Genomic DNA, 15,343 nt, shown 5'->3' on the forward strand with positions numbered 1-15,343 from the left:
AAGATTCGTATGTCCCTTCATGCTTCAACCACCATTCCAGGAGACATGCATCCATGCTGATGACAGGTTCTGCTCGATAACAATCCAAAGCAGTTCAGACCAATTCATGTTCATTTTCATTATCTGTGTGAGAGGCCATAAGCAGAAGGCTGATTCTTTTTTTTCGTGGTTCGGGTTCTGTACTTTCCGCATCAGAGTGTTGCTCTTTTAAGACTTCTGAAAGCATGCTCCACAACTTGACCCTCTCAGGTTTTGGAAGGCACTTCAGAGTCTTAAACCTTGGGTCAAGTGCTGTAGCTATCTTTAGAAATCTCACATTGGAACCTTCTTTGCGTTTTGTGAAATCTGGAGTGAAAGTGTTTTTAAAATGAACATGTGCTGGGTCATTATCCGAGACTGTAATAACATGAAATATGTGGCAGAATGTGGATAAAACAGAGCAGGGGACATACAATTCTCCCCCAAGCAGTTCAGTCACAAATTTAATTAATGCATGATTTTTTTAATGAGCATCATCAGCATAGAAGCATGTCCTATGGAATGGGGGCTGAAGCATGAAGGGGCATATGAATGTTTAGTATATCTGGCACATAAATACCTTGCAATCCAGCTACAAAAGTGCAATGCAAATCCCTGTTCTCACTTTCTGGTGACGTAACTAAGAAGAAGGCAGCATTATCTAAAATTTTACATGGTTTGATTTTTGAATGCAGTTTTTTGTACATAATTGTACATTTGTAAGTTCAACTTTCATGATAGAGATTGCTCTACGGTGCTTGTATTAGGTGAATTGAAAAAAACGATTTATTTTGTTTTTTCCCATGCAAATACTTGTAATCAAAAATAAATATAAAGTGAGCATTGTACACTGTGTATTCTGTGTTGTAATTGAAATCAATATATTTGGAAGTATAGAAAATATCCAAAAAAACATTTAAATAAATGATATTCTATTATTAAACAGTTCAGTTAATTGTGATTAATTTTTTAATTGTCTTATTAATCATGAATAATTTTTAATCACTTGGCAGCTCTATAAATAACACTTTCTTATTGTAAAAACACTTGTAATAAGTATCAAGTTAACTTCTGAATTAGAATAAATTAGCATGTACCTTTAGAGTACCTTTAGAGTTTGTCTACACATAATTTTGGAGCCTGCAGGAATGAGCTTGCTAGCCAAGTTGGGTGAACAAACTTGGGGGCTAGCAGGGCTCCCATTGGCTCTCTAAAAACAGCTGCAGAGATAATGCATGGAAGCTGTAGCTCAGGCTGGAGCTTTAGCTCTGAAGTCTTTTGAGGGGGCCCAACTAACTTTTAAATGTTAAATCACTGGAATAATTCTATAGGGGAATGTACTCCTCCACTGTGCACTTCTGCATCCTGTCACTTCTTTCCTTCAAGACAACAACTTACAAAGCTCCTGCTTGGAAAATATGATGCACTTCAACAATCCAGCAGCACTGTGTTCTTTCTGCTGCCTTTGTGATTTAGAACAGCCCCTGCTACAGGTGTGAATGATAAATGCTAATCTAGCATTTGGCTCCTCACTATGAGTTTCCTGGTCTCCTTTTCTACTCAAGCACATGGGTAGATTCTTGTAGTGTTAGGCAAAAAAGTTGATGTACTGTTCCATTTCTCAGGATTGGGAAACACTGAATGTTGAAATTAAGAACTCGATTTAAAGAAAATTCACTAAATGGTATATCGTGACTAGAATGTTGCATACTAGACATCATGGTTGGATTGGGAGTTGTGTTCTAGATAAATTTAAGCCAAATTTCCTTGTTTCTTGAGTTAGATCTTTGTATGTTGATGTAATATTTTAAAATTATTACGGAATATTTCTGTAGCACCCTAATTATCCTCTACAGACAAAGTAATGAACTTTGGATGCTTACATTTTGCAGATTAAAGAGGACTGTCGAGAAATTATATTTTAAAAAGTAACTTCTAGCTGTGTTACTAACACTTTTTTTAAAAAATTGAAATTTTTTTGTTGTCCTTTTGTACTTCACATACTTTGGACACCATATTCAGACTAATCAGTTCCATTTTCTTTTACTTAACTCTAGCATAATGTTATAATTAGGCTTCCAAGAATGCAGAAAAAATCATTCATTAGTTTTTAATCATGTTTCATTAAAATATTCTGAATTTTATGAATCCTTTTTTAAAAAAACCCTAAAGTAGGGGGGTTATAAAGTATTTGACAATGTCTGCTTAAATTTCAAGCCGCATATTGTATTTCATCTTATTCCTTACTGCTTGTATTGCAGTAGTGTCCTGAAGCCCCAAAGAAGATTTGGGGTCCATTTTGTTAGATGTAAACATGAGAAGTCACATTCTTTGCTTTGAAGAACTTTACAATATACCTTAAGATGCAGTGAGTGTGCTAAATATTTGGAAGCAGGTGGGAGGAAGTATAAGGGTAAAAGTAAGAGGAATACTTGGGTCTGTAGTCTACTGTGTTTACAGTTTGATATGAAAATTTTAAAATATGTGTGTGTGCTTTGTTTAAGCGAATAGATATAGTCTATCCCCCTGGTTCTCAGCCTAGCCAGACTAAAATAAGGTAGACTAAAATAGAGTTGAGGGGATCCTTCTTGTTTCTTAAAATTTAACTTTGTATATTAAAATTTGGTCACATAATTATATTTGGCCTCCCTGTTCTGCAGCAGTGTAGCTAAATCAGCTAAGGTAAACTGCTGTGTTGACAGAATAGCTTTTAAACAAAGCTCCTAACTTTAGAATATATTCCAGATTTGCTATGTAACAGGTTTTATACCATTAGTCATGAAAACCAATGTTAAAATATTTTAGTGTGTGTAGAAGTCAAGTGCTGTAAAACCAAAGGGCCAAATTCAGCTTTTTTTTAAATAAAACTTTTATAGGCCACTCCTCTACCAAGCACTAGTAGCTGGACACTTGTCCCTTAGCCAATGCGGTCTTTAGAAAAACAGCTTTCCAAAGTATTTTATCTCCTCTGTGTTTCTGTTGTTTTACCCTACTGGTTTACACTGTGATGTGAAATAATGTGTGTGTGGCCGGGGGGGGGCGGGACGGGACAGGGGACATGTTCTGACAAAGTATACTTCTGCATTTCTATGTAAGTTTAATTATATTAGTCTGAACCATCCCTTCCTGCCTTTTCTTTCTCTTAAATGTAGTAGTATTTTTGGGGGTGTGGGTTTCAAGAATAAGATTCAAAGGAAAATATCTTCATACAACATGACATTAAGAGAATGGGACTGAAACTGACAAACAAGAAAATGTATGTAAAATATCCTGGAACACTAAGCATATTGGCACTTCACGTAGTTGAGGAGGTATCCTTGTGTGCTTGGGTTTTATGGATTTATGGGGCATTTTTATGTTGTCAATTGCCTGTGATTTTTCTATAAACTTAAATTTTATTTTGAAATATTACTTTGCATATGAATGTTTTGCTTGGTTTTATCGTTAAGTAATATTTAGTGTGCACTCTAAAACTTGGCAAATGTTTTGGATAATACTGCACCACAAGGCCATATAACCACTGTAATATCAAAGTACTGTTCTTTCTAGTTGATTTGTGAGAGATCACCCATAGAAATTGCTCATTAACCTCTTCACAATATAACAACAAAAAAATTGAAACTGGAGTATTTTCACTCATCAGAAGCAATATTTTTTTATATTTCATCCCCAGATATGTTCCTGCACAAAGAAAGTATGGGAAGCCATATTTCAGAGTTTAGCAACGTCTACAGAATATACATCAGTCAAATTTATGACAGAAACACAGATGTAAAAGTCATTGATAATATTTTAAACCAGGAACAACTCCAGGATAAAATCATAGAGCACTTTCATCTTCAGAGTGCTTTACAAATACTAAACATCAACACCTGGAAATAGCTATATATTATTCCCATTTTACAGACAGGAAAATTGAGGCAGAGAGGTTGACTCTGTTCATGATATGGGAGGAGTCTGTGACCGAATCATAATTTGAGCTTGGTTGTTCCTGGCAATCACTATAAAACATGAATAGAGGGGAAGGAAGTGATCATACCTTTTTTTTCCTGTTGTGTCGTTAGAGCTGCTAGTGATAATATTGCATAGCTTGAAAAACATTTTCAACCGTGGGCTGAATAGCTCAGATTATATGAAATAACTCTATTCCCTCCCCTCCCCATGCTGGCCCATAGTGGTGTAAATCCCTGTTTGTTCAAAGTGTTGTGAGTGTATTAGTATAACACACATGCACAGGTACAAAAAAAATCATTTTAAATTACACCCTCATTGCTTTTGCTTCTTATTCCTCCTTTTCTTTTTGTTTACTGTATTTTATTTATAGGTGTTGATTTTAAAATCAAAACAGTAGAGCTAAGAGGAAAGAAAATTAGATTACAAATCTGGTAAGTAAAACAAAAATGCAACCAGCAGTATGTTTTAATTTTTGTGTTTCTGGCATGGATCAATATGCTTGTTTAATATGATTAATTGTTATAAGCTGGTTTAGCTCTTATCCTTCTGCTCCTTCCCTTACAAATCTGTTAGCCATTTATTTTTTTTCAAGAGCAAGAGGGGGGATGATGGATGATGTAATAAATGTAATATTACTGTGCTGACACAAATATGCATGTTACAGAGGTGTCAAAGCCTTTCTTTAGACAAACAAAATCAACTATCTAAGAAAATAGCATAGGAGTAAACAAACACAAACAAATCAACCCCCAAACCCAAAAGTTGTAAAGATGATCATCCACTTTCTTCATAGTAAACATGAGGAAGCTACTAGAAGGGAAGGAGGGGAAAAATACCTCTAGTTTCAATTTTATTCACTCATGTGGAAATCACCTCAGTTATAACTGCCATCCTAGAGTAAATGAATCTATTTTAACCTTTTCTGAACTCATTTTCAGAAATTTCATACAGCAGGTGCTCTTTCTGTGACATTACATGTAACAATGTAATTACAAGTAAAACACTCATTTACAAACAAAAGTATGTGTTAACTGTTATGGTATTAATGTCCTACTGTGAAAATTCAGTTTGGAATGCACATTTTTTCTGTTCAGGGTAAGGTTGCATATATCTTGGAAATGATTGCTCACGTTATATTATTTATCAATAATGATTAATACAGTGTATTCGATTAGAAATTGTTAGTTCTGAGAGGTCCCTTATGATGCACAATAGCATGATACAAATCACAGTTAGGAGAGAGTAAACCAGCTATGTTAATGTAGATTCTAATCCTGTAAATTATCTAATAGCTTTGGTGTATTAACAGTGCTTGATGCATAATTGGCATTAGAGATCAATTGTTATAGATGCTAACAACCCATAGAAAAAGCAAATCAAAGCCCATAGGTTGTTGAAATGACACCAGTGGGTAGTATTTCATTTTTAATTACATAGATGAAGTGAGTTTAGCTTACTAACGCCTCTTGGCAGGTCACCATCAACTCTTTGTTGCACCATGTGTTTGTCTTGCTTCCCTCTGAGTTAACTGCTGCTGCATCTTTGGTATCATCAGTCATCTAACACTTGAATATTACTGGCATGTCTTCATCCCTCATCTGCGTCCCTGTTTGGAAACCTATGACTACAGAGCAGGTGGGTGAGCCACCATTGTTAGCCAGGGCCTACTGAAGCTGACAGAGGTAATGCAAATTTTTTATGTCAAGATGATGTTGTAGCACTGAATGTGAAATGTATATAGCTTGTCAGACATGTTCTTAATGTTGAATAAATGTTTTACAGTTTTTTGGTCAGAAAAGATATCCTAAAACTCCTTATCATTCCCACTTATTAAGCATATCTTTGTAGACTTTTGTTTGAAAATAATTTAAAAAAAAACACAAAACTTACAGGGATATTAAAGTGTGGCCCTTACTCAGTTGCTGAGGCATGCCTAAAATGGTTACATAGCATGTAATTTAATGTAGAAATGAAATACATAAGAATTGGTTAAGTATCTGAATTTATACCAATATACATCGGTCATTACAAGGAAACATCAATACACGTAGTCCCAAAGTGTCTTTCTCCTTGATTCTCACTATTAAATGTCTTTGCTGTAATTAACCCTTACTTAAAAAAATAAATAAATCTCTGGACATACATATAAAATCATGTTGGAAAACAGTTGTTACATGAGCAAAGAGAGAAGATAAATCGACAGTTGTTTTCTACAACACATTCTCGAGTGCTTTGCCTGTCTGTCCATAAATTACATTAAAAAACCCCTTACATTTGAAGAACATTAAGGTTGCAAACTCAAGCCCCCTTGTGTGTATGCATGATGATACAGTCTCTTACTATGTGATCACATACTATTTTTTTTTCTTCTTACAGGACCCCAACCTTATTCAGTGAACTGGTAGCAGAGGCAACACATAACTGTTGATTGGAGGGGTGACACAATTTAAAGGTTGGGCGGGGCACTGGATCTAGAACACCTCGTCTCTAAACAGAGATCTAGAACAGAGGTTGTCAAACTGGGGTGCGCTTCCCTAGGGGGACGTTGAGGAATATTTGAGGGAGCGAGCAGTAATTCCAGATGGCTCAGGCCAGCCCCATGTGGTGGGGTTCAGGGAGGGATCGCCACCTCCACCCCCTTGCTACCTTAGAAGCTGTAGCTAAGTGCAAGACAGGGCAACTCCTACTGTAGTGTGAAGGGGGCAGTTTTCCCTGTGCAGAGCCCCTGCACTGCTATAGGAGTGGGAGAGCAGCTCCTGCCCTGGGAATAGCCACAGGGAGTTCACCCCACGGTGGTCTGCAAAGCAGGCAGTGGGAAGTGCTGGGCCTCCAGCAGCAGGGAAGGAGAAGCAGCCCCGTGTAGCAGGGGTGGGAAGGCTTAGCCCACAGCCAACTGTCCTTCTGCTTCCTCCCTCCCCGTGCTGCATGGATACATGGTGAGGGGGAGCTGCTGCCTCCTCACTGCTGGGCCTCCTGGCAAGAGGCAGTCGAAGGCCTTGCCTATTCTCCTCTTTGCCCTGTGGGGCAGAGTCTGCAGCAGCCTCTCTGGATGAGTTCCCATTGGAACAGTTAGCTGTTGCTAAATGAAAGGCAGAAATCTGGGGGGAGGAGGAGGGGCATGGGACCTTGCATGCCCCCACATGTGTTGCCTCTGATTGGTAGTTGTGTTTTGTTTTTTTTATCCTCCTTGTACTGTGTGTGGCCACAGGCCTTATTAATGCACAGTTTCCATACCCTGCACTGACTAAAGGATTATTAATTTCATCTTGGGTGTTTATCAGTGTCTTAAATGCTTCACAAATATTAATGAATTTTTCTTCACAATGCCAGCAACCTTAATTCTGTCAATTCCTAACTTTTGAACGTTTGACTTTGTAACCTTAATGTTCTTTTAGCATAGGATTTTTTAATACAATCTCCTACATATAAAAAAAACCTGAAAAAACAAAAGTTTTAACATGTGGAATCATATTGACCTCCAACTTGGGTTGTCAGTGGGTTCAGACCTTCAGATCTACAGCATAGACCTCTGCCACTTGGCCTTATGGAGTAACTGGTAGCAGTAGCAGGTTGAGTATGTGGATCAGGCATTAGAGGCAGATGACGTACACCCTTTGCCAGTGGGTTTCAGAGCTATTTGGTGACAGCAGAGGAATGTGGAGACTGAGAACGTCTTTATTTCTCCCTTCCTCTCATTTATCACCCCCTGCATCCCATTCCGACTGCGTCTTTCTCCTCTTCCTGCCTGGGCATAAGCAGAGTTCAGGAGAGATTATCTCCCTGGTCTCAGTTCTGGTGCCTGAAACTCTATTGGCCCCCTCAGCTACAGAGAGGAGCAGTTGCAGGGAAAATACTTCTCTATCCATACAATCCTGAAGTGGGACATGCTCACTCTATGGAAATGGGTGTTATATGTAGTCCAGTGAGTGCGCAGATGCTGTGAGGAGATGGAGCATGCCCAGTGCAATTGGAATCTTCTGGGAATTTAGCTGCCAAATGCTATGAGACTCTTCTGAGCATGTGCAAACAGTGACTTTTCAGATTTGGGCAGATTTTCACCCAATCAGCAAAAGGCACATCCCTGACATCAGTGAGACCCCTCTGCCAAATTTCAAGTTTCTACTCCAGTGGATTGTAGACCTGCTCATTAAAATAGCTGTATGAATTTTTTTAAACATGGGCAAACATTTTCCCCTAAACTTTTCTTCTAAATGGGTGAACCATATTAGCTGAGATGTCCCCCCAAAAAGTTCAGCCTGGGCAGACACCCAACATGGAAAACGTTAGCCCGGATGGTTGCTTTGGCAAAATTATAAGCAACTGAAAATGGGGTGGTCTTATGGGAAGGATCAGGCTACCAGCTCCACCTACAATGACTAGATCAGTAGGGCTTTCTTCACTTCCCTTGGCAGGTAAATTCAGGGGCTAAAATGTTGGGGATTGGAGGGGATTATGGTAGTCATGAAACCTTCAGAATCAGGGTCCCATGTACAAACACAAGTTCCCCACCTTGAAGAGCTCACAATCTAAATTGCTGTTAAGAAACTTTTCTTGATACATAGTCTAAATTTTTATTTGCAGTTTCATCCATTACACCTATCTGTACATCCACATGTGCTACACTGTACAGTTCCTTTTCATCCTAGGTGTAAATTTAAATAATTACCCTGTCTTTTCACACAGCCCAGGTATATGTAATTAGTGAAAATGATCATTATTACAGACTTCGTAACTAGCCATTTCATATTCCTTATCCTGTCCACAAGTGTTGGCTTCAGCGAGTGAATGTGTGTAATAGACAGTAAGAGAGGTAGAGCTGGCTGGAAGATGAAAATTAGAAATTCCTTCCCATGATTTTTTTTTTCCATTCCAAATCAGGACAAAAACCTCAAATGTGTTGGGTTGTTTTTTGTTTTCTTTTGGGGGGGTGCGATTTTCAGAAAAACTCCTTTCAGGAGAACTGAAATCTAATGTTTCAGCTTTCTGGCTGCCCACACGGAGGGTGAGTTGTGGGCTGTCTGGGAACTAGCCAAGTGGGTTGCCAAGCAGCCCAAGAAGCAGGAAAGCCTGAGAGCTGGCCGGGGTGGAGCAGGGTATTTAGGCAGCTGGCAAGCCAGGTAGGTGGGAAGCAAGCTGATAGGAAACCAAGCAGTTTTTGAACAGGTCAAATTCCATAAGTTTTTGATTGAATTGACATGGTCAGTGTTGCTTCTGTTGAGTCAGCCTTTTTTGATTAGAAAACTGTTCCATCAGAAAACTTATGGCCAGCCCTAAAGAGAAACCATGTGCTGAAAATACTTCAAAATGCTCATAGTTAGGTAGGTATGAAAATAAACAAGCTATGGTGTAACATAAGTAAAGCTTATCAGCCTGTTCTGGGTTTTGGAGGGGAGGAGATGGTCATTGGGGGGAAAAAAGTTTTTTGTTTTCATATGAACCCAATAAATACACCACTTCAAAAATCTTCTCTAGCTAAAGATTTTTATTTTTCATTACCAAAAGAGCACGATGAAGCCCATTTTTACTTTGGTTAAAATTACTTCCTTCTTCCACTGCCATTCGGTGCCACCCTCAAAAAAATGTAGTTGGGGTGTGTGTGTGTGTGTGTGTGTGTGTGTACACGTACACATGGAGTGCATTTGTATTAAAACCAAAATAGTTGTATGATCTAAGCCATTAAATCCAAATTAAGACTTTCAGGGGTTTTCTAACAATATCTGATTTACACTTCTAAATCACTGTGTATGTTACATTAATGAATATAGAAGGGAAAGAAGTAAGAATCTTAACAGCATTTGGACATTGCTTTTATGTTTTAAATTTTCCCTTGTATGACATCTCATTTGCAGGATGTCCCTCATTTTTATGTCATTAAGCAGAAAGACAATGACAGGTGGATTCATTATTTGCAAAATCATAAATAGTTAAGGAATAATTTTACAATACATGTTTGTGGCTGCATGTTGGAAAAGAAATACGTTTTTCCCATTCTCACAACTTTTTTACTTTGGGATGAGAAGCTGGAGGTGGAGAAATAGCATTATATACACAAAGCACAACATTTTAAAGTATAAGTGAATTCCTTTAAAAAAAAAAATAGGGACACCAAAAATTTTACTTAGCTAGCTGCAATAGCAATACATGCGAGGTATAAAAGTACATAGATGTAAAAGCAATATTTGAAATCCAGAATGTCTCAGCATGTTCAACAAATTAGACTTAAGTCAAGACTAAATTCTTTGTAGTGTGAAAGCCTTTGAATCCTGCCTCCCACACTCAAACTTATTACATTAGACTATACATATGTGGCTATTTGGACTTTTGTTTAATTCCTGAACCCTAGACTTACTCTATTTGGAATTTTAAGATGATACTGTAATTGAGAACTAGCAATTTGTGTTCTTATTGTTTATTACATTGCATAATATTAATAGATCAGTAATCTCATGAATTGGGGATTGATCATGCTAATGCTTTATTGCCACTGCCAATGGATGGTTTGCTAAGTCTTCAGACTAAAATAATAAATACCTTATTAATTATTCCATGTGTTAATACTTCTTATGATTGGAGTATAAAATGGATGAGAACAGCAAAACAAAACTGAATTGCTCTAACACATCATAACTGACTCATCACAAAAGGTATCTCGATGGCAGAGACACTATTCATTATAAAGCAAGCACTGTGGGTGATTTATCATGCTCGCGGAATTTGTACACCCTGAACTTTTGGGTATATAGCATATCCCTGATAAGGCCCTACCAAATTCACAGTAAATTTTGGTCAATTTCACGGTCATAGGATTTTTAAAATAGTAAATTTCATTATTTCTGCTATTTGAATCTGAAATTTCATGGTGTTGTAATTCTGGGGGTCCTGACCCAAAAAGGAGTTGTGCGGGGGGGTTGCAGCACGGCTAGCCTTACTTCTGTGCTGCTACTGGTGGTGGCACTACCTTCAGAGCTGGGCAGCGGGAGAGTGGGGGCTGCTGGGCGGGAGCCCATCTCTGGAGGCAGAGCAGCAGCAGCACAGAAGTAAGGGTGGCATGGTATGGTATTACCACCCTTACTTCTGCACTGCTGCTATCAGGGCGCTGCCTTCAGAGCTGGACGCCTGGCCAACAGCTGCCACTCTCCAACTTGAAGGCAGTGCAAACGTAAGGGTGGCAGTACTGCAACCCCCCTAAAATAACCTTACGACCCTCCTTCAGCTCCTTTTTGGGTCAGGACCCCTAACTTGAGAGATGCTGGTCTCCTTTGCGAAGTTTGTACAGTATAGGGTAAAAGCACAGAAAAGACCAGATTTCACAGTCCATGACGTGTTTTTCATGGCCCTGAATTTGGTAGGGCCCTACTGATAGAACGTTACAACATACGGAAAATAATCTTCCCACCTGGCATTTGGGATCCCTCAGCATTTTGAAATAAGTTCTTCCGAACTCAGGAGGCAAAGGACAATATTCTAAACTTACTGCTTCTTGAGGTTACATTAATTCTATTTTTATACACTCTCACTTGTAGTAAGGGAGAACCCTGTTAATAGAAAACGTAGTAGATTTTTTTCATTAAGGGAACTGCAGAAATCCAGCACACCTTTGAAATCTGAATATCACTTAGATAGTTCCATCATTTGCATGAACTTATTCAAAGTGCTATTACAGAATAATTGTGTAACACTGTTTCTCTTCCACTGTACACGTTTTTCCTACATGAGAATGGGTTCTCACCAATACTTCCGAAGTACCACTGACTTAATGATTTGGTGAAACTTCCCTTTCTTTGTTCTCAAATTATTAAACCTCTCTAGTACTGTACATTATTAGACAGTCAAGTGAGTACATTAATTCACTTCTTTCTGTGCAGGGATGAGGGACACTAAAGGAAAAGGAGGAAAGAATTCGTTTGCAGCATGCTTTAGAGACAGTAGCTATGGATGTTACAAATGAACATTCCACTTAGACATAGTTTTGCTATACAGAGGTATAATGCTAGTTTCAAGTATAATTCCCTGCAAAATTAATAGAATTGGACATCATTAGTTTCCTTCTCCTTTGTTGATATTTTAATATTGGCATCAAATTTTGGCACTTGCATTCTTGCTAATTCATGGTATAGTTACTGAAAATAGGACCAAAATTCAAAGAATAATTAAATGCCACAGTTTTTGAGTTTTATTTTTTTTAAGCCTGATTCAGCAAGGGACTTACTTACATGCCTAACTTTAAACATATGGAACCATTTATGTGCTTAAAGTTAGATGTATGTAAATACCTTGTTGATTCTGGGTCTTGGTACGGAATTGTATTTGTGTTCCATCAGAGTGCTAATTATTAGAATAACTGTTTCTCAGGGTTTTAATATTTCCACACTATATAACCTCTTTCCTTCCTGTTCCCATCATTTTAGCTCTTCGGAGCTTGTTTTTTTTGGGGAGGAGGGGGCTTATGTTTATATGGTTGTCCTGGATCACCACCAATCTAACGCTAGAATTTATAGAATTGAAGGATTGATAGAGCAGGAACTCCGTGTTCAATTAAGTGAACAAATGCCTTTTGAGATAGCTAGAAGAGAACATGCAACTACTTGGGTTAAAAGAAAAGGAGTACTTGTGGCTAACAAATTTGTTAGTCTCTAAGGTGCCACAAGTACTCATTTTCTTTTTGCGAATACAGACTAACACGGCTGCTACTCTGATACTTGGGTTAAGTGATTCAGTGTAGTAGTTCTACAGGCTATGATTTAAAGAAACCCAGAATGTGTATTTTTAAAACCACTCAAGTCTAGCAGGACAGTGTTCTGCCACAAATACCATATCTTAACTGATCAGAAAATCTTATCTTTTGCCAGTTACTATCAGCTGCCAGCTCTAACCATATAGTAACAATAATATTTCTCTACAGCATTCCTGCCCTCCCAGCTCTATCATGTCTGGCATTCAATGTGATGGAACTAAAAGGGATTCCCATGTACAATAAACTTAATCTGTAAGCTTGTTTATTGACATCAGATGAGAGATGCAATTCTACAAGAGAGACATTTGGAGAAGTCTCTTCATAAGCTTTGAGATGATGTTTTCCATATGTGGAAATTCAACAATCTTGACGGGCATTTTAAAGTGTTTCCCATATTGAAATGTCACAGGGGCTTTGCGAAAAATAAATTTGACCCTGGTATAAAGATAGGTGAACTTAGAATAGGAGAAAATAAACTGTTGTAATGGTGAATAATAGCTGTATGTAATTTCAGCTGTAGAATATAGAGCACTTACATTGTTTTAATTAAAATGTGTCATTAGTGAAAAGAAAGCAACCAATTAAACATATAGAGGTAGTCTCATGTATCATTGGAACCAAACAGGTAATATGTTTTTGCTTCTTGCGAGGTATCAAAGTTTAGTGTGGGTAAATTTAGCTGTGGATTTTTTTTTATATATATATAATCAGGAGATAGAAATAGAAGACAGAACTGATTTTTTTCCCCCCTCACCATTGTATGATTGTGCCATCCTCCAGCTACGAAATACTGGTCATGATAATCTAGCAGTTTTATTTTTTCACAATTCTTGGTGTAGCCTGTCTGAAGCTGAGGCTTCAGTGAACGATCGTCTGCATCATGAAACTATCTGTACAGAGTTGATGCTAACTGGTATCATTGTGGCAGTTACAGAAGAAAGGCCAAGGATTGTCTTGACTGAGCATTAATGCTGAATTACCTGTCAGCCATAGGTGTGATCCATGGAGGTTTTGTTTGAGACTGGGCAGGGGAGAGGCAGTTTTCTCTACAAATGTATGTCCAAGGAATATGCTGTGGATAAATAAAAATTACTTTCTCCAAGACAGTCAATTTGATCATGTGAACCTGAAACTTTTTGAAATACTCCAAAAAAAGATCCATCCATGTTATTAAAAATGTTTTGCTCTCTAAGGCGTCTCATAATGAAGTCATACAATACTTGAGTACTAAATAGAGTTGGTCAAAGGTTTTCATGCTGGAAGTCGCCCTCTCCCTCCTTGGAAAATACAAGTTCATTAAAATTTATTTTTATATTTCTAATTGGTTAGAAACTTTTCATGGGAAAACTAAAATATTTCTACAAAATAATTCAAATAAATGTTTTTAATTAAGAAACTTCTCACAAAAAGAGTTTCTAGTTTTGACCAGCTGTCATACTAAACCTTAAAAAATGTCCACTAATTTTGGAGACCCCTGTTGAAACCCCTAAACCTTGAATCCATTAGAGCATTTTGTAACCTACTTTCCAGTAACAGCACTAACAATGAAAGTTCTGGGGTAGACAAGCTTCAGGCATTTTTATCAACTTGTCATGAAAAATCTGCTCTAAGCAGGCTTTTTGGTGATATGGTTGAAAATGGCTCAGAGCAGGTTTTCATGATACAGTGAAAACACCCCGAGTCTTGACTACACAAGCACATAAACTTGCTAGAAGAAGTACAGCTGCTAGTAAGTGAACCCTAATTGAAGCCCCCATCACTTTTGGTAGCCAGGCCATGGGTCTGTCCAGTTGGGCATCCTGTGGTGGGGTATTTAAACACCACACTGGAGAGCAGGGGATTAAGGACCAGCTTTGGTCCCACCCAGACTCGCCTGCACAAGCTGGAGGCAGGGCTTTAAAAAGAGGAGTGGAGCAGCTCAGAGGCAGGGTGGAAGGGAGCAGGCAGCTGCTCTGAAGGGAAAGTAGTGCTCAGGAACTCATTGCCCAGACCTGACAACACAGACCTGTGCAAATCTACAAAGAAGAGTCAGGTGACTGAGTGTGCAGGTCAGAGACTAGATTGAAGTGATTTATTCTGTGAAGCTAAAGATGACTGGGGTAGGAAGTGGTCCGGAAGTGGGGGGGGGGAGGAGGAGGAGGAGGAGGAGGAGGGCTGCATAGTACCCCAAGGTGCTGAGTGGAGCTGCCTACCATTGGGCCCTGGACTGGAGCCTAGTGAAAAGGGTGGGCCCAAGAGGACATTACAACAAGAGCCTTCATGTACAGTGAGAGGCCATCTGGAAAAGACGTTGACTGTTCAAGAGCCCAGTCCCCAAGATCCCCATTCTAAAGGGGAGGACTGGAAATCCTTGGGGTGGAAGCACTGAAGGACATGACTGTGTTTCAATGGAGAGACAACTTGCCAACTTAGTCCTGACCACTAGGCATCGCTGTCGGTGGATGGGCACCATCTCCTCACTCAAAATAAGTGGACACTTCAAATTTAGAACTTGGTCTTCAGGCTCACACTGTACTCAGCCATATGTGTGCCTCAGAAAATACTACCATACATCTTCATGTTATTGGCTTACTTTGATCAATAATTTCTGCAGTTATTTTCTGCATTGGTGTTAAAAACATGGCTTAATTTTTTTGG

General features: G+C 38.5%; 1 protein-coding gene across 1 annotated transcript in view; it reads left to right on the top strand.

The window, feature by feature from the left end:
• RAB12 (RAB12, member RAS oncogene family) overlaps positions 1-15,343 on the top strand; it is a 32,730-nt gene that overhangs the window by 10,507 nt on the left and 6,880 nt on the right. Inside the window, exon 2 of the mRNA XM_048840289.2 lies at positions 4,343-4,403. Within this exon, the coding sequence (XP_048696246.1) occupies positions 4,343-4,403 (61 nt within the window). The remainder of the gene's footprint in view (positions 1-4,342; positions 4,404-15,343) is intronic.

Source organism: Caretta caretta, chromosome 2 (assembly GCF_965140235.1).
Source record: "Caretta caretta isolate rCarCar2 chromosome 2, rCarCar1.hap1, whole genome shotgun sequence".
Taxonomy (NCBI): domain Eukaryota; kingdom Metazoa; phylum Chordata; order Testudines; family Cheloniidae; genus Caretta; species Caretta caretta.